Source organism: Peromyscus californicus, unplaced genomic scaffold, assembly GCF_007827085.1.
Source record: "Peromyscus californicus insignis strain IS unplaced genomic scaffold, ASM782708v3 Scaffold_15__1_contigs__length_86483966, whole genome shotgun sequence".
Lineage (NCBI taxonomy): Eukaryota > Metazoa > Chordata > Mammalia > Rodentia > Cricetidae > Peromyscus > Peromyscus californicus.
This window is the reverse complement of record NW_026294447.1, coordinates 39,518,901-39,542,081: the sequence shown is the minus strand read 5'-3', so window position 1 is coordinate 39,542,081 and position 23,181 is coordinate 39,518,901. Positions and strand designations below refer to the sequence as shown.

General features: G+C 38.7%; 1 protein-coding gene across 34 annotated transcripts in view; it reads right to left on the bottom strand.

The window, feature by feature from the left end:
* Nrxn3 (neurexin 3) overlaps window positions 1-23,181 on the bottom strand; it is a 1,637,399-nt gene that overhangs the window by 187,853 nt on the left and 1,426,365 nt on the right. For all 34 annotated transcript variants that reach the window (XM_052738656.1, XM_052738661.1, XM_052738645.1 and 31 more), the window contains one exon: window positions 1,107-1,278. In XM_052738656.1, coding sequence (XP_052594616.1) covers window positions 1,107-1,278 — 172 coding nt within the window. The remainder of the gene's footprint in view (window positions 1-1,106; window positions 1,279-23,181) is intronic.

Genomic DNA, 23,181 nt, shown 5'->3' with positions numbered 1-23,181 from the left:
GTATCTTGGGCCCAAAGTACACAAGTTTACTGTAAATATTTCTTTCAGGCCTGATAATAATTAACTAAAATGCCCAGAATCCTGAAAATGTAATTTAGGCTTCATTATCAGCACGCTCATCTCACTGTTGAAGAAGTGAGAGAAACAGACAAAAATGAGCGAATTTAGAGCATCAGACAGTGAGTTAGACATGCATCTCGTTCCCATTAGTGAAAAGCGCAATCTCCTAAGCTATTTTCTGTCATCTGTCCATTAGGTTGCAACGCAATTATGGAGTAAGAGCCCCTTGCTTGGTATTTTCCCTTCTCTTTTCAGTGCTTTTATGGCCAGCGCTCAGGACTCTTGGTAGGAGACTTGAGAGATGAGAGAGGAAGCTGAGGGACTATTTGAATGAGTTCCTTTAAAGAATCTAACCTTCTCTCTCCCTGCCCTTGATTCACCATCTGGCTCTGGGAGTTGGCTGCTGCACACTCCAGGACTGTGAAATTCAAATGCATGATTAGCCCCTCTGCCTTCCATGCCAGCTTGCTTCCTAGGAAAAGCACTACTAGGACCAGACTCCAAAGAGCAACACAGGTTTAGTGTGAGTGAGAGAAAATCACTTGGCAAATTCAAATAAATAAAAAAAAAAACCCTCTACCCTTGGTTTTTCTCATTGCTCCCCTGAGTTAATGCTCATGAATTCAAGTTTAATAAACTTGCTGGTATATTCTCTCTGCCACTTCTTGCCATCTGTCCCTGCCATCACACCTAACAACACAGGACCGCGTAGAACAGATATCACATCCATTATCTCCTGATCATCAACAACCCCCCAGAACAAGGGTGATGTCCCTTTCTTGCACTAGAAACCTTATAATATTTATCTTCAGTATGAACCAGTCAGGCAGCATTGGTCTAAGGTTTGCAAAATAAAATGTTCAGTGCATAGTCAGTAAGTCTCCAGAAGCTGCCTACACTGCTCTAATCCTAAAGAAATAACTTTCTCAGACAAAAGGTATAGAGATGTATTCTTTACCTATAAACTGGTAACAGTCATGAGAAAAGATGTCACGGGTGTCACAGGTGTCAGAGGTGATATGGGAGGCCAAAAGTGAAGATGTTACCTGTAGGATAGTGTTCATTCACTGGCCAGTTGTCCACCTGAAGTGTGGCATTGCCCCCATTCCTGGTAAAGCGCACCACGTGGTATTTGCCATCATTGACAGGGGTTCTCTCTTCTTTGATGGAGATGTCAACTGTGCCAATATTGAAGACAACTCCAATTTTCCCTTGTTCCTGTAATAAAGAAACACAAAGGGCATGATTTCCACTGACTACAGGGTTTATTCCCTTTAAAGTTGATTCTCCAACTAGCAATAAACTTGTAGGTGCCCAGAGGGAGCTGTCAGTATGAAGCTAATAATAGTATCCTCTATTTCTTCATGGGCTTTCATCCTGAACATAAAAAAAGAATAGTATAAAGCCACCCAAACTGTTCTCACTGGCTGAACAGTACAAGTTACACCATTCAGTGGCCTTCGGTGAACATTGGTACTAGTTTGGCAGAACTTCTCAACAGTGAAGCACGGTACTGAAAACTTCATTTCTGTGAAATGGATCGGGCCTGTCTCTTGAGAAGAGCTAGTAAGACACTGGATCCTGTATTATTTCACAATTCTGATTCAAAATGAAAGAGAAAATATGAGCCTGCCTCCACATTTTGGGATATTCAAGGCCAAGCAGAGGGGTACGGTAAGGTTAGGAGACAATGGCTGAGAAACTGATATTATAGACCAAATCTTTTATGTTTTCTGTGGTTCCAAGCCACAAGAAAAGGTACTTTGCACAAAGGGCAACGAACTTGAGCAGGAGTTTTCAGAACTGGTGACTACCAATCTTCCCAGATATGTAGCCCTATTGTTCAGTTAATCTAGAGATAAAATATTCCTGCTGTAGCTGTTGCTATATAGCAGAAGTCAACATCAATAGCTCAAAATGACTGGGGGCGGAGAAATTGCAAAGGATTTTAGCAGACAGACGTTATGGCGATGAATATGAAGATGATAGAGATGATGGGGGTGGAGATGAGATCATCCACCTCCAGGAAAATGCCTGGAAACACTGAACTGTACATCACAATGCTATTAAAACTCTTACCATTTAATAATTGGTTATGACTAAGAGTTGGAATTGGTAGTCATAATGAAACAGAATGGAAGTGGCCTTCCTGGTCAGATACAATCAGCTTCTTCAACCTCCTGGAACAATATGACAGCTTGGCAGAGTATCAGGAGGGATGGAGCAAGAGAGAAAGGAGGATATTTTCTCCATCTCTGAAGTTGTCTGTCTTACTGGCAAGAGGCTGGGCACTTGGTGGTAATAACATTTAGTTGTCATTCTGACATTTACAAGGTTGAGTCACAGTATTTTTTTCATCACCCTTTCTAATCCACTATTCAGTTGTTTGAGGAATAGAAGGGGGGATAAACAAGGAAAGGAAGAATGATATAGTTAAAGACTAGAATCCATATCACTTATGTCCTAGGAACTATTTTATAGGTGCTCAGATTTACTATCCATTCATTCATTCACTCACTCAATACATAAATATAATATTAAGTATCTAGTCTACTTATAAATTAAGATTTCTTGTGGGATGGATACTGGTTTCCATATATTTTGGTACAATTTATTTCCTTTCCAAAGAGGTATGCTTTCTTCAACTTGCCATTTATCTTTTTTTGTCCTTTCCTATGTAAATATATCTCATATCTGATTAAGAAAAAGACCAGTACCCAAGAGTCTTGATTTTAGAAGGGGATAATATAGATGAACTGATGAATCATGTTGTCATCACTCAGAAAAGCAGACCCAGGGTGGACATTATTGCTTCCTTTGTGCCCAGAGAGTTTAGTGTGGGACACAAACTATTGCCTGCATTTCTAATTTTCTAAACCCTGTAAAAAATATCCCAGTGCCTTCCCACATGATGCTAAGTAGGCTCATTTCTGTTTATTGGTATCAATGTGATCTTGAATTTGGTTTGTTTCATCTCTCTATATTAAACAATTTACCTAGCCATGGGAATTATGTAAGGAATGGCCAATATGATGATAGGGTCTTTAATACAGTGTTCATGCCCATAATGAATAATATTTCGATGCATTTCAACTTTTTTTTGATCCCCGGGGAGTTTGGAAATGACATAACATATTTGCTCTGTCTGAGAGAGGTGCCATTCATTATTCATTTCTTTAAGGATGTGGGAATGAATGGGTAGGTGGGTGTTCATGCCCTCATAGGGATAAGCAAGGGTATAAAAGCCTGAATCACCATGTACTTACAGAATGACAGAACTGGAGGAGTTAAAAACCACAACTTCAGATCCCATTACTCCTCTGCCCACCCTATATATGTGGGCTGTTTATTGCATTGTGGTTCTTCCTTGAGAAACCACTCCATAAATCCTGGATGCGTGGAAAAGCCTGCTGGTGATTCAGTTCACCTCTGAGTCACTAATTAATCATGGATAGAGAACAGTGTTAGTGTTCTAAAGGGAACGGAGACCTCAATGCTCTGCAGCTTTCAATGACAGTGGGGGCAAAGGACAGTTCTGTCTCAGTGAGTTAGTTGATCAGCAAGATATATTCCTGGGCAGATTTTCTGCAAGATCCATAATAGATTCAGGACAAGAAAAGATTTAATCTCTGCCAGAATAAATATTTGGTCCTTATCTTAGGTGCCACACATTTGCCACTAGAATTGGGATTTCCAAAGGATGTTAATCCTGTCAGCACATTGCCAAATCCAATGTAGACCCTATCCCAGATGTTTCTCTTTACTTCCCACAGTGGTAAATGTGGCTGTGCTAGACATCAGATGTGGTTTCTTTATTTGCAGTAATAAGATTGCATTATCATCATTTCCTTGTCATTTGTCATGGGACCAGAGTGGCATTATAATCCATGACTAACTGCTTTGTTTCAGTTCATTAGAAGTCACAGAAGCCTTGTGGCAAATACCCATATAGTTGCCCAGGCTTGAATAGATCATATGCAGCTTTCATGAAAATAAACTCCTGTGGTCCCCGTGTCTACCAAAGGAAAGAGGTGAAGGATAAGCACATTAGCTTCACATCATCCCTCCCTGTTCTTGTGGCAACTTACTTAACTATTCTGAATTCATTTTTAAAAAAATAATATGCTGTGGGGCAAGATGCCACTTTTACATTCTTCAAAGGACTATTATAATGAAATAATATGGCTTGTGTGATGAATGCTGTAGTACTTTGCTCTCTCTTTTACTAATGTGTATATGTGCATATGTTTGTTCGCAGGTGTGTATACACATTGTAGGACCTAGAAGACAGTCTCAGTTTTTTTTTTTTTTTTTTTTTTTTTTTGGACACGGAGTCTCTCACTGGCCTGAAGCTTATCAATTAGGAAGAATGGCTGGCCAGTATGCCTAGAAATATTACTCCCTTTGCCTCCCAAATACTGGGGTTACAGATACATGCCATTATGCCTGATTTTTGTTTGTTTTTTTGTTTGTTTTTTTTACATGGGTGCTAGGGGTTAAATTTGGGTCCTTTAACTTGCAAGACATCCTAACAACTGAGCCATCCTATCAGTCCCATCTACCAGTACCTTCTAAGTTAAAAAAATACATAAAAATATGAGATAGATGAAATTGGGGGGACTGTGTAGTCATTTTCCCATAAAAAGTGACCTGTCATTATTAGAGAATTTAATAACATTCAGTAGAATGGTCATGCATGGATTTTAGCACAACACAGTCAGGTAACACCTCTGGTTTTTAAAACTGCATGACCTTTGCAGTTTATTTATAAAAGGGTATGTAATGAGAGGGAGGGGGAAAACTGTTACCTCTGAAGCCTGTTGTGTGGATTATGTGTGAAGCATCTGCCACATGGCTATGCATATTTCCAGGTGGAAACACATCACTCCTTTCTCTTCTCGTTAGTGTAATTGAAAGTAGTAGTGTGTGCTAAGGACTGGTTGGTTTGGCAGGCACTGCCATCAAAATATATTGTGAAAATAAATGTAAATTTTCGCAAACAGAATTTTTTTTCAGGGCTGATTTCCTGTCACAGTTTGGTAGTTGCTTTCTTGCCACATTCCTTGGTGCCTTTTATAAGCTTCTCAAACACAAGCAAAATGTAGTTTTGCAGAAACAACATGGCTATAAATTTTAATAACTCCACACCCATCACCACTGAAGTTGGTACCAAGGCAATCGCTTCAATCTATGTTCTTCCTTGATATTAAAAACAAAGACAAGTGGTAAATCAGAAGACATTACCAATCATCTTCAAGTGCATTCAGGAGAAAACCTGAATGGTACAGGAACATCTGCTTTCCACAGTCAGTAAGTCATTCCTTATCAATAATGACTATTTATGAGCCCACCTGGTTCTTCAAATGAGCCCAGATTCAGCTACTTGATCCTCAATCAGCCACATTATGATTAATACGGCCGACATAACCCCAGGGATGCCTCAAGCTCTAGAGTGAGGATTTAGAAGCAGAAATATACAGAGGCAAGAGAAAATTTTCAGGAATAAGGGAAGAGCTCCCCAATGGCCATCTCTTCATTTGTTCCACAGTGCCTCTGGGGAAGGTGAAATGCACTATCCCCTACTTCAGAAAATTGCAGCTGACAGAAACAAAACAGAGATTCTCAAGTGTATGCCCAGGAGATGTTCACTGGAAACATTTCTCCATGGTGCCACTGTTAGGCATCTCACAGAACTGTTTGTTCAGTACTAGACAATAGCACAGTGAAAGCAATGAGTCAATGATGCTTCTGTGCCTATGCGCAACAAGACCTTGGCAATATTCCAGTCCACTTTCTACTTCAGAGAGGAGTTAATGGTTCTGTTCACCACATTTTTCTAGTCCTCCCAATTAAAAACTCCCAGTAAGAGCAACCTTTTGCATCCCTTTGTGATGGATAGACCCAGGAGCTCAGGGGTAAGTAATTGCTATTGTTGAATCACACATATAATTTCTGGTATTGAGTTGCCAGTGTCCTCCCAGTGCTGTGAATCACCATCCTCAGAAAATTCTTGGTCGTGGTTGCTTTGTCATTTTGGGTCACTGAGTGAGGGTGGTAGCAAATTAATTTGCAATAGACATGGCTGAGGGAGAATTCCTGTGTGCTTTGAGTTCAGAGTGTTCAGAAGCATGACTGTCGCAACCTGAATACTCAGTATATATTTTTGAATAGGATTATTTTCCAATTTCTCACAATTACCCACTATTGAGTATATATGGCAAAACAGTGTCTAAGGTCAGAATTTAAGTTTGTCTGACTTGAACTCATGGATTTTCCACTGAGGCACATTTCTGTCCCATGTATTATGTGTTGCAATCAAATTTTAGTCATGTTCTGAGGGGAATATACCTGGGCGATATAGTCAATGCACAAACATCACAAGGTCTGATACAGTAGTGATATTTATATCAAAAGTATAATGTCCACTTCAGTGTCAGCCATACTATCTAATTTTTGTGTTCAAGAAACCTAGTAATTAAGGTTCTTTGAATATAAAAATTTTATCAGAGCTCAGTAAACGATTATTAAATGAATGATGAATTGAACTGTGTGGTTGTGAACTTTAAAAATGAATGCCTTTGCCACTAGAGTCTAAACAGAATTGGTATAGTATTAGCAAAAACATACCATAATAAATATGTTCAGATTTTGTATAATAAAAGCAAACCATATATTTTCATTTTGCTCTTTAAATACAATGTGCAAATACACAAGATGATGGGATTACCTTACCTGGTTCACTAGATAATTTCAGTTAAGGGAGGGATCTATTAACTTTCTTTGCAATAAAATATTCTGCAGTGAGTAGAACAGAGCTTGAGCATTTTTGTGCCTATCAGCTGTCTTTCCAGGAAGATCATGACCTCAATGTTTAAATAAGATAATCACCTTTGTCTAAAACCCAAGACAACTGATAGTTAATCAGGGCTGAAGATGCACTTTCTATGTGTGGAGTTACATACTATTAAAGGATTGACAGGATGGAAAAAGCAAGATATCTTCTTCAAGAAATCTCACAGAGAGAAGCAGCTCCTCCGGAGCCACTCAACTCACAAGATCCCAGCCATGATATTGTGGGCTTTCCTTGCCATCTGCTGACAATGTCCTCTACCCATTCCCTTGAGAAGCTTGAATGTGGCCATAACAGAAGGTCAGGGAAGAAGAAAGTATCTGGTCTGGGTTCTAAAACAAGTTGTGAATTAGATTCATAAAAAATGGAGACCAGTTAATGCTCCACATTATTTCAACCATGTAATGTTGAGCAGATCTCATAACTCTGATTCTCGGGCTAGCTTCATTAAAGTGAGGAGCATATTACCATAGACACAGTAATATCTGCAGTAAATGATGTATACTGATTTAAATGAATAAAATCTTGAGAAATCTAAAATGGATAGGCTCTACAAAGAATGATATAATGACGATGTTAATTTGTGGCATAGGGGGCAATGAATGATAATGTATTTGAGGATAACTGGGTAAGAAATGGTCTTACAGGTAACATGCAAACTATAGGCATGCACAGGCCATTCATTGTGGATGTTGCTCTATTTGGAATGACTACATTTCATTCAGAATTGACTCCAGAATCTTTACCAACTGTCCTCAGAAAATTCATGTTAAATGGTACAGAAACTAATTCTGTTGTCCTAGATCTGTGTAAGTTGCAATGACCTCTGTACCCACCCCACAAAGTTACAATGACCTCTCCTCCTGACTAGAGATGTACTTTCTTTCCCTAGTGTTCTGCTGATGTCTGCTTACAGGAGGTCAATCAATTAAAGCGGATTAGATGTACAATCTGAAATGCTAACAGAGGGCCAAGAGAGATAAGACTGATAAATAGCTCAAGACAGCTCCATCTCCAACATTAAACAAATTTTTAAAAGGATGACAGCTTAGGACAGCAGGAACTCTGACCTGAAGAGAAAAGAATCAAGATAGGACACAGCAACTGGTCCAAATAAGTAAGATACAAGTCACAATCATGGCTCTAATCGTTACCAGTAACAAATAGCATCCTAAATCATTGGGTCCTTCAAATCACCCTGAGTGTCTGCTTCTCAGCCACTTACTCATTCAGTAAAATTTAAACATAGGATAAATAAAAATATTCATTTCTGTAGGAAATCCAGTATTTTACCAAGACCTCTGGCAGTCTCCTGGCAGTAATTAGATGGCAGTTGAGAAGGCAGTGCTTAAAAAAACCCAACACAGATTAACATCTCCTAGAAATGCTTTACCCCATGCCCACGCCAAATCTCTGATAGATCATTAAAGATCAGAAATGACCTCAATAGAAACCTCAAACTCTGCGCTCATATTAACAGAATTATAGACATCAAAATTATGGAACATGTTTCAAATCACCTAGAATTCTTCTAGAAGTACTTCATATCATATCTACATGTCAACAAAGTGTGGTCCCAGAACCAAAACTGAGCATTACCTAAGGAAACATTAGAATTTTAAATGTTAGGTCTAATGACTGACCTTCTGAACCGGAAACTTTAGACTGGAGTTTAGTGTTGTCTGAGAATGCCTATGCAATAATACAGGCATTTGTTCAAGTTTGGAGACAGCTTCCTTACATTTGTATCTCAATTCTGCTTGGACTCCGATTAACCTGAGGATGATTCTGTTCCCAAGAGCATTTGGTAATATCAGCATATGTTTTAGTTGTCATAAGTGAAGCTCTGTGCTACTTGCATCTAGTGAATTCAGGCCAAGAATGCTGCTAAATATTTAATAATATACAGTGAAGGATTATCTGGCTCATAATGTTTAATGTGGTACTATTTAAAAAACTATACTAGGAACTTTGGTACATCAACCACTCATTAAACATCTGTAAAGTGAACGCTACATGGTTGAAATCATTTCACCTAGATTTGCACATATGGCCTACTATATTCTCCACAAATCTGTGTAGTATTTATACATGACTACAACACACACACACACACACACACACACACACACACACACACACACACACAAAGCATACATGCACACATATACATGCATGCATGCTTGACTCCAGAGGCCCAGAATATAAGGTAAGCAATAAGCATTGTTAATAATATCTAGCTCTTCCCCAATCTACATGTTGATCAAATGCCTGCTTTATATATGAACTTTGAAATGCAATCTCAATGGTAGGTATATTTTATATGCTCTATGCTAATTCTTCTACCTGATCTTTTTAACCCTCTTACCTACTAACTCACTGTTGAGACTACCTAGAAAATTTTCTCAGTACCTCTCCACTGGCATAATAATATCAGCTGCTCTCATAAGTCCTGCCAACTCTTGACCCTTTACTTCAAAGTGGGTAGTTTTAGTCATTTCAACAAAGATGCCTGACCAGCTCTGAGTAAGCTGCATCTTCTTTGAAAGTAGATATTCTGGGCAAAGTGAGGATGAGCAGAAGGTTCCTTATGTAAGGAACTCAGCAAACACTTAGCAACCCTTGAGACTCACTCTGTGGTTGTAAAGAAATCTTTAGTGGCTCTCCAAAGGGCTTTACTATTTACTTCACTCATAAGTGATAGCTGTGCTAACATTATGGTCTCAGGGTGAATGGATCTTAGTGAATATAAACACTAGCCAAGTATGCTTTCTCTAAATAGTAAGACACCCTCACCCACTCCCACAGATAAATTCCCAGTAGATACTCTATATAATTTTCTAGCTGAAGAAAAATAATCCTGATATATATTCTATTTCAAAATAGAAATTCAGTATGACGAGCCACTAGGATATAGAATATAGGTTGTGGCAGTTTTTAAATGATTTGTTTGAGGAAAAATATACAAATTTAGAGGAGACACATAAACTTGGACCAAGGATTAGCAGACTAGGCTATGAATCTAATTGGTTTTTGGTTTTGCAAATAATTTTTTGGGGGGATGTGGCTGTAGTCATTAATGTCCCCTTTTTACTGTATTGTTCCTGTCTGCCTTTGTACTATAGCAGCAGAGTTGAATAGTTGCTACAGAGGTCATGTGGCCTAGAGGCCCATTTTATTTATTTATTTTTTTTCACTCTCTGATCTTCTACTGAGGAAGCTTCCTGGTCTTTATTTTTATTCTTATTTTGACGATTAGCTTATGTTTAAGTATTCCAAAGAACTCAAATGAGTGTGTGAAGGTCACATGGAGAAGATGTACCATGCCTACTCATTTAAGAATTACAGATACTTCTAGACTGACCCAGTTGTTCTGGACTGACCCAGTTCACTTCTTTTGCTTACTTGCTTTTCACAGGGACAACTGTAGACCATGCTGAGAATGTGGTATACATAAATAAGAAATTACTGGCTAGAGCAACAAAGTCTCTGTTACAGTCCTTCTACATTGCAGGCCAGAGTTCCATTTCCCTAGGAAAATAAACTCAGGTGCTTGGAGCATACAGAGATAGGATTCCATCCAACACAGTCAGCTTAACATGGGCCTTCAGGGACTGGCTCCCAATGAATCCTAGGCTTTTCTTATCATCTGATGCCTATCATAAGTCATAAACCCTCTTCATGGAACTTGGCATGTGTTGGGGGAATTTCTGTCTCTCTGGGATCAAGCACGTTGATAACTAGTGCATCACAAATCCCCTTCATAACTATTATCTGGCAGATAGAGTACAGTTCTAATAAGGGGAGACAAGATATATAAAGAATCTGCCAATTAAGCATGAAACTAATCTATCTCGGATCCCACTGAGGGTGGTCTAAACACTAAAAGCAATTCAACCTAACACTGTTTGAAGGCGATCAGCTGTGGATGCAGAGAAATAAATCAGAAGCTTCTGGCAAAAGATGAGAGTAGCTAGTGATAGTCTGGGAATGGAGAGATGGGGCAAAGTTATAAGTTATTAAAATTGTAATGATATGACATTACTTCCAGAAAATATATCTAGTTCTCTGAGAGTGACTCATGTACATGATCAAGGCTTGGGATTCTAAAAGACAGCACACATCACTCAGATGTTAGGATTTCACTTTACTCTATTAGGTAAAATGAGAGAGGAGAATAGCATTGCGGCACAATGAATATCTTGGTCTCCAGGCCCCCAGTGCATCTGCAGGACATGCGACAAATAGTGAATAATGGAGCACTCTCAATCTACCTGCAAGCAGAATCAGCTGTGCCGTCATCTTGGAATGAACACACTAAAATAAGGGCTCATTTTTCCTTTCCTAGTTATTGTAAACAAAATGGCCAGGAGACACTCATATATCAGTACTGCTTGTCTGCACACAGGGACTGTGGGGTGTGTGTCCTGGAGATAGTGTCACCGCTGAGTATTTCATCCAGGTGATATTTTACGGTCATCTTGTTTGTCAAATATCACAACTCTAACATTCTCTCTTGGGTCAGATTAGCATTTCTAATTCAAAAGTTTGATTATGAATTGTTCCCAGCCACCCTTTAAACACACACACACACACACACACACACACACACACAGAGAGAGAGAGAGAGAGAGAGAGAGAGAGAGAGAGAGAGAGAGAGAGAGAGAAGAAAAGGATAGAATTTAAACAGCTGATGAACATCAGGAGCAAGCAAGACAACTGATCTCCATGACAGCATCAAAGTCTCTGCAGGTGAGAGTGGCCTGAACTCCAGAGAGAAGCATTAAAGGGAAACACCTTTCTCTCTGCCAGGGTGGGATGAGTGAGAGCGACCCACATCAGGACTTGAAAATGTCTCAGGAGTCTACTACAGCATCCTTAGGAATCACTTCACAGCTATGTGTTCTTTCCTTTAGCATTTTTTAAAAGTTTTATGTGTATGAGTGTTTCTCCTGTATGCATGTCTGTGTACCATGTGCATGCCTGGTGAAGAAGACAGTGTCAGATCCCCTGGAACTGCAGCTGCCATCTTGGTACTCGGTAATGAACCCGGGTCCTTTGCAAGAACAAATGCTCTTAACTGAAGAACCATTTCTCTACCCCGAATGCTATGTGTTCTCTTTTAAAAAGCAAAAATCATCAAGGGCCAAGGCTTCTCATTTCAATTTACTTGAACTTAGCTTCCCATTTTCAATTTCAACCAAATGGAGACTTGTCCGTGGGAGAGCAGAACACCATCTTTCCCTTTGACATGGTGTGTGCCATGAGTTCCCAGGGAGCAAGCTCCAGTATCAGATACATAATTATTCAGGGAGTCTACAGTGAAACCACACACAATATAGCAAGCATTCTGCAATGGCATTTAAACAGCATAGTCTTTCTTCTCCCTCTTCTTTATGAGTGCCTTACAATTTTATTCATTAATATAAAGATGTGAAACAATTACATCCAAAAGGTCAAGAAATAATTGCCAGAAGAATTAAACACCTGCTTGTGCCTGTGCGTGTGTATTTGTGGGTGCAGGTGTGTGTGTGTGTGTGTGTGTGTGTGTGTGTGTGTGTGTGTGCACATGCGTGTGTGTGCATGCACGCACGCGCATTTGAGGAAGACTTCATATATCCAAATGTTGCCTTCTCTGATCTCTTTTAAGGAAACCCGTGCTGACTCAAGAAAAAAATAGGTCCTTTTTCTGTCAAAGGACAGGCTTGGGCCAGTTATAATCTAGCCCTTGAACAATCCCAAAATAGTGGAATCCTGAGCTTTCATGGCTATATATGTCCTCTCTGAAAATCAATGCATCAAAGTCCTGAACTCAGAACAAATTATTAGGCTCCAGGGTAAACCAAAAAGGGAGGTGATCTAGAGTTAATGTAAGTTCTGTTGAAGGCATTGGTGTTTAGGGATTACATCAACAACCCAAAGACAGCATAGATTTTCTCGGCTTTGCCTAGCTCAATGCTGAATGGAGTACCCTCTTGCAACAGTAAAAGAGATATTTCTTTGCAGAGAATTAATTTCTTCCACCCAGATAGAGATGAAAGCAGCTCCATAAGGGTTCCCTCATAGAGACAACTTTGATTACCCAGGTTTCTTCTCCAGTATCTATTGAAGAGTGAAATTAAATATTTGTATAGATTCATTTAAGCACTGTACATATGCGTGTGTGATGTGCACGGCATAGGTGTGTTGGGGGAAAGGAATGGTGAGTATATGCACAGAGGCTGAAAGAGGGCATTCAGCATCCTCTGTCACTCTCTGCCTTGATCTTTTGATGCAGGATCTCTCATTCAAAATGAAGCTCATGTTTTTGGGGCATGCATTAGACGGCACCCCGCTTTGATGTGGGAACCGGGGTACAAGTCCTGGTCCTTATATTTGAACAGTGAGTGTTTTTCATCTTTCACATCTCTTTCCATCCTCTCAATTATGCTTTGTAACGGAACTGTTTTCTCTCTAGGCTTACCATGAGAATTAAAAGGGAAGAAAGTGTAATTCATTTTCTACGTCTTCTCCCACATATATCCATACAATGCTCAGTAAATGGTCAGCTGAAGGCCAGTGGTGAAGGCTCCTTTGCATTCACCTGCAGCAACATTCTAGTACAGAAACTCTTCAGATTGGCTATCTCCAACCATGCTTCAATTTTTGCAGTGGGTTTGTTTTGGGAGACAGCTTTTGCAAGTGAGACGTGAGCTGTGACTCTCAGGAGACTTCAGGTGATAAGTTATATCTTATATACTGCTGATGAGTCGTCAGCATTCCCATCACCAGCAGGCTTATGCTTCTTAAGGACTTTCTCCATAGACTTAGAAATGAGGAGATCAAAATCTATCACCAAGACCTTTAAATGATTCTGATTCTTTATTTGTACTAGACTCAAACTAAAGTCATAAAAAAATTTGAAGCAAATGTGCAGTGATTAGATGCTGCCTGGGACACGTTAACAGACCCTAGATACATCAGGCATTGTTCATCCTTCTAGGGTGTAAACTGGACTTTGGCTTATTGGCAATGATTTGGGAAAAGAAGATTTTGATAAATTCTAATTGCTCACTAGCTATACATCCTTGGGCAAGTTGAATGCTGAAAAAGATGAAAAAAGGAAAAAAAAAGAAAACAATGTTTGCAATATTAACTTTCACTAAGCAAAATAAATCATTACAAAATGATGAGAACAAAGCAAAGAAACAAACAAAAATAAGCACAGACATGCCAAAATTGGTGTGCATATAGGCGTGTGTGTGTGTGTGTGTGTGTGTGTGTGTGTGTGTGTGTGTGTGTGTAGTATGTTTATGTAATATTGGTAATAAATATTTACAATTATTCCAGAAATTGGAGGTAAATATTCATTATGTACCTTTTAGAATAGAAAATTCTCTCCTATTTGCAGAGGCTTGGCCAAAGATAGAAAAGAAATGTGGTTACGTAAGTGCTGTACACTTACGTTTTCCTCCTCAAGTTATATGCTAAATCCCTAAGCCCTACAGTGGAACTTGGAGTAGAGGGTGTTAATAGGTAATTAGGTCACATGAGTGGTAACTTGTAAAAAGCAATACTGGAGAGGTGACTGTCTCTCCATAATGTAGTAAGGACACGGCAAGGAGGCAAACATCTGCTAATCAAGAAAGAGACCTCTTTCAGAAATTGAAATTGATTTAGCATCCAGAACTATATGAAATAAACATTTATTGTCCCAGTCATGCAGTCGATGGTACTAAATCATAGCAGAGCAAGGTGACCAACTTTACCAGTGTATTTAGACAAATGTAGTTGAAGAGATAAAGGTGAACAGGAGAATGTTAGATGTAGCACGCATATTAAAAGGTCTTATTAATTATATATATATATATATATAAAACAGAGCCAGGTATTGGGGTGAACGCCATGAGATCAGAGAAACAGAACAAGCCACATCCAACCTCACCTTTCCAACTTCCCAGATGATCTTGTTTCCTCAAACTGGAAGCCTCTGAGTCCTTACCCAAATGCTTTTCAGCTGAACTGCTGCTCAAAGGCCTAAAAACCTCTAGTTCCTGGTCCTCATGCCTTATATACCTTTCTGCTTCCTGCCATCACTTTCTGGGATTAAAGGTGTGTGTCTTTTCCAAGCGGGACATGAGATCTCAAGTGCTGGGATTAAAGGTGTGTCACCACATCTGGCTGTTTGCAATGTGGCCTTGAACTGACAGGGACCAGGATGGGTCTCTGCCTCCAGAATGCTAGGATTAAAGGTGTGTGCTACCACTACCTAGCCTCTATGTTTAATATAGTGGCTGTTCTGTTCTCTGACCCCCAGATGAGTTTATTGGGGTGCAAAATATATCAACCACAGTTAGAATGTTAAAACTCTTAGTTTGGAAATGAAATTTGTTGGATGGAAGAAGAAAATAGGAAGAAAGAAATGGGGGAGGGGGTATTGTATGTCTTTGTTTATATGTATTAAAATGTCAAGAATAAAGAACATTTTAAAATGGAAATATTAGGCATAAAAGATTCTTAAGAAATAGCCAGGTAGACTGTAGTATAAAAATTCACTAAAACTGGCAAAACTGAAATACCCAGATATTAAGATAGTCACAGTCTTAAGCTCAGTGTAGCCAAAAACAGACAAAAGACTTTCAAGGTTCATTAATGACTAAATCTTAAAGATTATTTTCTCTCCTTCCCAAAGAGCCTTCCCCAAAGCCCTCAGCAAATGTTTCCTTCATGATAGCACAACCCCATTGATGAGATTTAGAAAGTATAGATTCAAAATAAATATAAATAAAAGCCTTCAGTTCCCAAATGTGCCTGTGGACACTCTTTCTTTCTGCTGTAGGCGTCTCTCTTAGAAGAGTTGTGGCTATTTAGATGGGCCATGGTTTGTGACTCATCAACCCTCCTTGGCCAGGAGGCTAGAGATCATCCAAGGATACTACAGCATCATTGTTTCAATGGTTATTTGCAATTTTAGTATTGATAATTCATCATATCCGTGCTCAGTAGTTCCTCTGAGTTTATAGAACTAGGAATTGTAGCCAGAAGAAAGTGACAACTTAATGGAGTAGGAGATAGTAATAAGGTCACAGACAAAAACAAAAATTGAATGAGCATGAGTAAGCTCATCTACCAGGCCTCATCTGAAAGAAGGCAGAAATATCACTTCCCAAATCTTCAAACATGATGAACTTATTCCTTACCACTTTGCTGTGTATTGACTTTAAGGATGTTTCTTCAGGCAAATATCCAGAGACAAACGTCTTAGACAGTTAGCCATAGAACATACATATTCTTTGGTGGACAATAAGACAAACTTCTGATTCATTTGCCAATGGATGAGTCATGCCATCTCTGATTGCTAGACTAAGGAACAAATGATCAAGGCATTGATAGTTGAATGACAAGTGCCCCCACACTATGAAAGACAGAAGGCCTATCTGTCACTAACGGACACAGTACACAGTACTTCTAAATCTGGAAGGAAGAATTATTGCAAGAGTACTAGTATTAATCATTTTTTCCTCAATGGATATTTATTAGTTATCTTTTATAACACAATAACTTACAAATTCCAGAGCCCATAGGTTCATCAGGCCTTCACAAGCATTATATTTTTAAGAGAGAAAGTACATAATTTTCATGTGAAGTATTTTGTCAATATTTAAAATAAAATCAAAAGGTCTTTCTTAAAGTGTTGATGTCTTAGGGTTGTGTGAGTGTATGTATGTTTGTGTGTGTGTGTGTGTGGGGATCATTTTTGTAGCCCAGACTAGCCTAGAATTTGTGATTTACTTGCTTACATTTCCTTAGTTTTTGGCAATACAGCCATACACATTGAGGATTGTTTTGTTAAAAGGAGTAAAATTTCAAATATCTGACTAATAATTCTTTAGTTTCATGAGGCTGAACTAACAAAGAGACAAAGGGGTAAGTTCTCTTGGCCACAGCCCTCATCATGCCCTACTGCATAGCAGAAATAAAGGGTGAATTGTGTTTCCCTTTCATCAAATTTTCTCAACTCTTTTTTGGTATAGTAAAGAAAAGCAGCCCTTTCAAATTTCAATAACAACAATAACAAAGGCCAGGAGTAGCATAGGACTCAAAAGAAATGAAGCAAATCACATTTTTAATGCTGTATGTCATTTTAATAACTTTTATTACCAAATTTCCCCCATAGAGTCTCTTGGGTTTATTTACCACTTAATGCACTACAGCGATCTCAAGATTTTGAATAAGGTTAATTGGACTTTGAAAATTTTCTGTCCTGTGTTATTGATCATATTTTATATAAAATCTCTAGGAATCAATGTTTTCATCTTTAACGTTAGGGAAATATTATCTATCATGAAAAGCTGCTACAATGATATAATAGTATATGCAGGCACCTAGCACAAGTTCAATGAACTTACCATTCTCTTTGAAGTGTTTGGATGGATTAAGCATCCTGGATCATGAAGATCACACTTGCATGGAATGAGTCTGCCAAAAAAATAATGACCCAGCTGCTGCTTCCAAGATGTGGCTCGACTCAAGATTTCAGAGTGTCTTTCAAGAATTGTAGCTCAACAGTAAAGTCTGTCTTGTTAGGCAGCCTTATAAGAAGGATTACATTTAAATAAATTTCTTTCTACATTCTGATGGGTAGGAGCAGCCTTCAACTAGACTCAGAGATGCAGAAAAAAAAAATGTACCCCAAGCCAATAATAATAAGAATAATAAATACTAGTAAAGATAATGATAATAAAACCTATTAATTGAGAGTTGCTTGACAGCCAACCATTTGGTGCAGAAGAGTACTTATAAATTATATGCAAACACACTTTTAGTCATCTGTGTTCATATATCTGTATGGCTATAACCGTCAAGAAAAATTTAATGTAGGTCATTGCTCTAGCATTACCATTTAATATTGAGTAGAAATGATATTGAAAAAATATTTTAGCTATACAACAGACTGTCAAATAAATAAAAAATGTTCATTGCAATACAAGAGCCTGAAAAACAAAATTGTGACTCTGCCACACAGAGGTTTAAGTGGGCCAATAAATCATAGATAGCCCTCTCTATTGTGAATTTCAAGCCTGCTAAGAGATGAACACAAACTAAGAGCCAGAAAACTTTATTGCTTATGGAGTCTGACAGAGAATGTTTCTGAGGTGAGACCTAGACCCGGCCACAAATCAGTCTTTCTCCCATTTCTCACTGCCTCTGCAAAGATGAAGCAAACATGGTTCCCTCAGCTCAGGGAAGAAAAAAAAAACCTGGGAACAGGAAGAAAGGAAGAGAGTATTCTCACCAAATATACACATCAACTTCATGCAGCCCAGTCTCATCAAGCAGATAAAGAATGGCAGAAAGGTACACATGTTGCCCTGATCATTTCTTTCAAGGGAATGGAGGCTATCTCATAGTAAGGAGATCATGCCTTTAAATACAGCAGAAACTTTAATGAATCCTCTATACGCAATCCTTTTAGCACAGACTGACTCCAGGGAGGACCTGAAGTGCCAAACCTCAGGCATCTAAAGAGGATATGTTGCCTGAAGGTAGGTATGTGTCTAAGAACCTGGGAGTGCTCACTCAGTGGTCATTTTGGCTCTGTGTAAACTGTTAACAGCTACCATTCTTTGCTGTAACTGCTGAAAAAAGTTTAGCTGTGTCCAGTCGTTATCTTAGATGTTTGAACATCAGGATACAAAGTCAGTTGTTAGTGAGGAGAATGTTAATATGACTTATGAGCAAATGACATGACAATTTTGATTGCTAAAATTCAACATGGTAGTAGAAGTTCATATTGCAGACTTCTGTCACTTTCCTTGGAGACCTGAAAGTCTTCTCTGGTGTCATTTATACGTGTGAACTAGCCCCAAACTCCTTCATGCACTCCAACTATGCTGTCAACTTCAAGTCCTGAGGGATGCTTATAATCACCGTATTTACTGTGATGGCCCAGGCAATAATCATACCACTGTCTCTAATGAAAATAAAGTGCACGTGTCATTTTGGAGATGTGATTTGTTCAGGCACAGTTGCCTGTCAGCTGTCTCTGGCCAAACTGTACACCCTGCAATTTACTTAACAAATTGAGACATCACAGAAACACTGCTCTTAACTGGCTTCTTTGGTTCACTCAGATTTACAGTTTGTCTTACATACATCTTGAATCCCTAGCAGAGTGGCATTAGTAGCTGACCAGGCAGAGTCAAAAAGACAAGAAAAAAAAAAGTTGTGAAGTTCTAATGCGGAGTCTAACTTACAAGTTCAAAATCTGCCAACACTGTTCCTTGAAGCCAATAATTCCATTATTGTCAAGTGGGTAGATTTCACTCTTTGAACTTTCCTACATCCCTACACTAATCTGTATTCCCTGCAATCCCTGTGAACTTTCTGAACCTTCTGCTCCATGCAGATTCAGTGATTAATCTAACAATTTTCTCAACAAATATAAATTTAGAACCCATTTGTGTGTATGATGCTGAGCATCAATACCTCAATGGACAAAATCATTTCTAGTATTTCCATACCTCTTGTGCTGACGATAGCTATGAAAAAAGTGCATTGGGGGTGGAGAGGCAGCTCAGTGGTTAAAAGCACTTGCTGCTCTTGCAAAGGACCAGATTTCTGTTCCTGCACCTACATATGGTGACTCAGAACCACCTGTAACTCCAGCCCCAGGGGGCCCAATTCCTTCTCCTGATGTCCTTCACAGGTACCCACTCCCATGTGTACATACAGAGAGAGGAGGGGGAGAGAAGGGGGCTATTTTAAGAGAAAAGAAAATTGCAATTGAGTATTGTAGCACGTGTCTGCCGTCCCAGTACTTAGGAATCAAACAGGAGGATCACTGCATATTCAAGGCCATATTGTTCAACATAGGAAGTTTTCAGGACAGGCAGGGCGACAAAGTAAGACTGACTAAAAGAACAACAAAAATTCACAAAACAAGACACCACTATCATAATAAAAACAAAGCAAAACAAAAGTGAAAATCGGACTGAATTCTGAGGGCCTATTTAAAGAAAGGCAGGAAACTTGTCTCACTATAAAATGCCTCAGAAGCAATATATTTAAGGTCACCAAAAATTGTTGTGTAAGAACTGGCCTTAAGCCACAGTAACAAGGATGGCTTTATAATGGAAATTGGATTTAAAATCACTCATGAACATGGACAAAATAGGATGAATATAAAGGAAATGTTCCTATGTGCCTGCCACAATGCCAATAAAACTGGAGAAATCGAGATGCATGGAGGTGGACTTGAACCCATAAATGCAACTGTAACCCTCTACTGTTTCATGTGTGAGTCAAGTAGCAGTGGACAAGTCATATGACCTCTCTGAGTATGATTTTCCTTATTATAAATGTGGTAATGGACCTACCTACTTTGATAATGGACTTCATAGAGTAATTCTAAGGAGCAACTGAGATAATATGCTAATATGTGTTGAAGTGCAGCTAAATCGCAATGCCCAGTGCACATACTGGAAGACCACCTGCATGAATGTGTCCTCTCCAGCTCTCGCTTTGATAATTTTTAAAAGGCTGTTTTCACTCTCTTTAAAACCTTCAATAGAATCAGGAAATGCTTCATTTCATACTTGTCCGTTTCTTTTATCAGAAAATATCAAAGCACTCTTTAGAAATTATCTCATTAATTTCTTAGAGGGAAGTAACTAAGGGGACACATATTTTGCACAATTATACATCAATCTCAGTTTGACAAATAGCAAAAACTATAATGACCATCCCTAAGTCACCTAGTGAATCAAAGGTAGGGCCCCAAAATAAACCCATCTAGTTATCTAATTATTTAATTCCTGCCGTATGCATCCAAAAATTTCTCCTAAGATTCTAAGCCAGACTTGAGTTTTCAGCTCCTGAACGTACAACTGTTTACAATTTAAGCCTCATTTTTTAAAAAAATAAACAGACATACTTGCCCAATAAGACCTCTGTAGATATTTAAAAACAGTCATATATAAATATATATATATATCTCCAATCCAGTTATTCTTAACACACTAGGTGAAAAGTGAAGGTTACTTTCTTTTGATTTACATGAAGATAATTTGGTTTATGTAAATCTCAAAGATGATTGTCCCTCAAATATACAGAGATGAGTGTTATTTTGAAAGTAGTCTAGTCCTTATAAAGTAGAATTATCTACTATTAATCAATTATTACATAAATTAATAAACATTAATTGGACACACTAGATACAAAGAACTGTGTGAGAGTCTTAAAGATATAAACATGGTATGTGGCACAGGTCCTCAGTGAGTTGGCAAATGAGTAGATGAAATAAGATGGGAACGAAATAATTATTAGAACAAACAGTGAACAATATATAGAGATGAACACCACTTGGTAGAATACCAGGGGAAATGGCTCTTCTGTTGGGGAAAGTACAGAAGGCTTCATGTAAGAGGGTCAGCATGGGCTGCTTCACCAAGAACATCTCAGCCTTCAACAAAGGCACTGAATCAAAATGAAATAGAAAAAAAAATAGTCTTCTAAGCAGTAGTCCTAGTATACAAAGTGCAATTACTAAAAACAATAAACAAAATCTATGACGACTGATCAGAAGACAGTTTGGCTAAGGCAGAATGAATACTCTGGAGAGAAATGAAATGGTAGGTTAAAGCCAAGTGATGTTATATTTTGAGTGCCACATGAAGGAGCATAAATGCTCTTTGGTCAGCACTAGAAAACCCCTGAGTGAAATGACTGAAAACATAAATACATTTAGTTATCTTTGAGCATTTTCTGAGAAGATGGGGGAGGGGTCAGGAGAGAGGAAGTAAGACAGATAAAAGAGAAATGAAGGACCTGCGAAAATCACTATTTCTGTTCTAATTGAGGAGAAATGGGATTGTGCTCTCTCCAGAGTGGAATCTACCTAGACCCTGGACCTTTTCCTGTCTTTCCAATTCTTCTGCAATCTTTGTCCTCAGGTCCTACTTCAACGGATGCAAATGGGTATTTCTTAGAGATATTGTAGGAGAGAGTTGTAAGCTGAGCTGAAACTTACCCAGGGCTTTCAAAGTCCCTTCCAAATCTTTGTCAGGGAATATACCAAGTATTGTAGTCAAAAGGAAGAAAAATATGCATTCACATGGATGGTACGCATGCAAAAAGGGTTTAGAAACTGGATCACACATGTCATGCCATGTTAATTCACAGGTATTGTATCTGTTGGCATAGTCTCTCTCAAAAGACACCTATCTCTGATAACAAAATGACTCACATCCAGCAGCCTACATAAATGCTTACTAATTCCCTGGCCTTTGTGAACTCTGGCTTTTAAAACTAAGGATCTGCAAGAAGCTGGTACAACTGCATCTAGAATGGTTACATCAAACTGATCTCATCTTTTTATGCTTGCCACACAGGAAGGATAAGGGACTGATGTGGAGAGAATGTAAAGGTTAACAAGCATGTGTCATTAGCAGGCAGGTCTGTGTGATCTCTTTGAGGCCACAATGGAGAAAAAAAAGGGAATGTTTACACATTTGGACGCCTCGCAGTTGGTTACCCAACAGATGGGTAGCTCTTGCATGGATGGCCACAGGAGTAGGTTCTTAACAGCTTTCTAGCAATGTTGTGCCAGTGGTTTAGATGCAGAGAGACATTGGGCACTGATGTATGGGAAGGAGAATCACAGATTGTAAATGCCAGGGTGAGATTGGGAGAAAAAAAAATCCAAAGAAAGTTAGCTGAGATACACATAGATTAACCAAAATTTAAAAAAAGAATTGCATTAATGAATGGTTAGGGTGACTCAGTCAAAGTAGAAGTGGGCAACAAATGGAGGTGATATATGACCAGCATCTCAACGGACTCTACAGCTGGGAAATGATTTCTATTAAACTCGCAGGTAAACTCTTGATGGATTAATAGAAGTGTGCTACTATTAGAGTAAAGAATGGCTTCTTGGTGCTCTGCAGAGATCAGGCAAAGTATGGAGCATCTGGTTCTTCAACAAATATCTTGATTTAATAAAGTCATCAATATACTGGGTGTGGTATATGACTGCAATCTCAGCATTTGTAAGACTGTGGCATGAGGATCCCTGTGTGTCTGAGGCTAGCATGATTTACATACTAAACTCTTTCAAAAACATGAATGATGAATGGATGAATGAGAGAAAGAGTAAATGAATGAATAATGTCATCAGTAGGCTTTCAACGTTTTCCCCATGTCATGTTAACTCATGACAGGACTTCTTTAGCTCATGGGATGGCAGCAGATGTGAAATAAGCAAAGCTTCCAAAGTGTTTCCCCTATTTGTA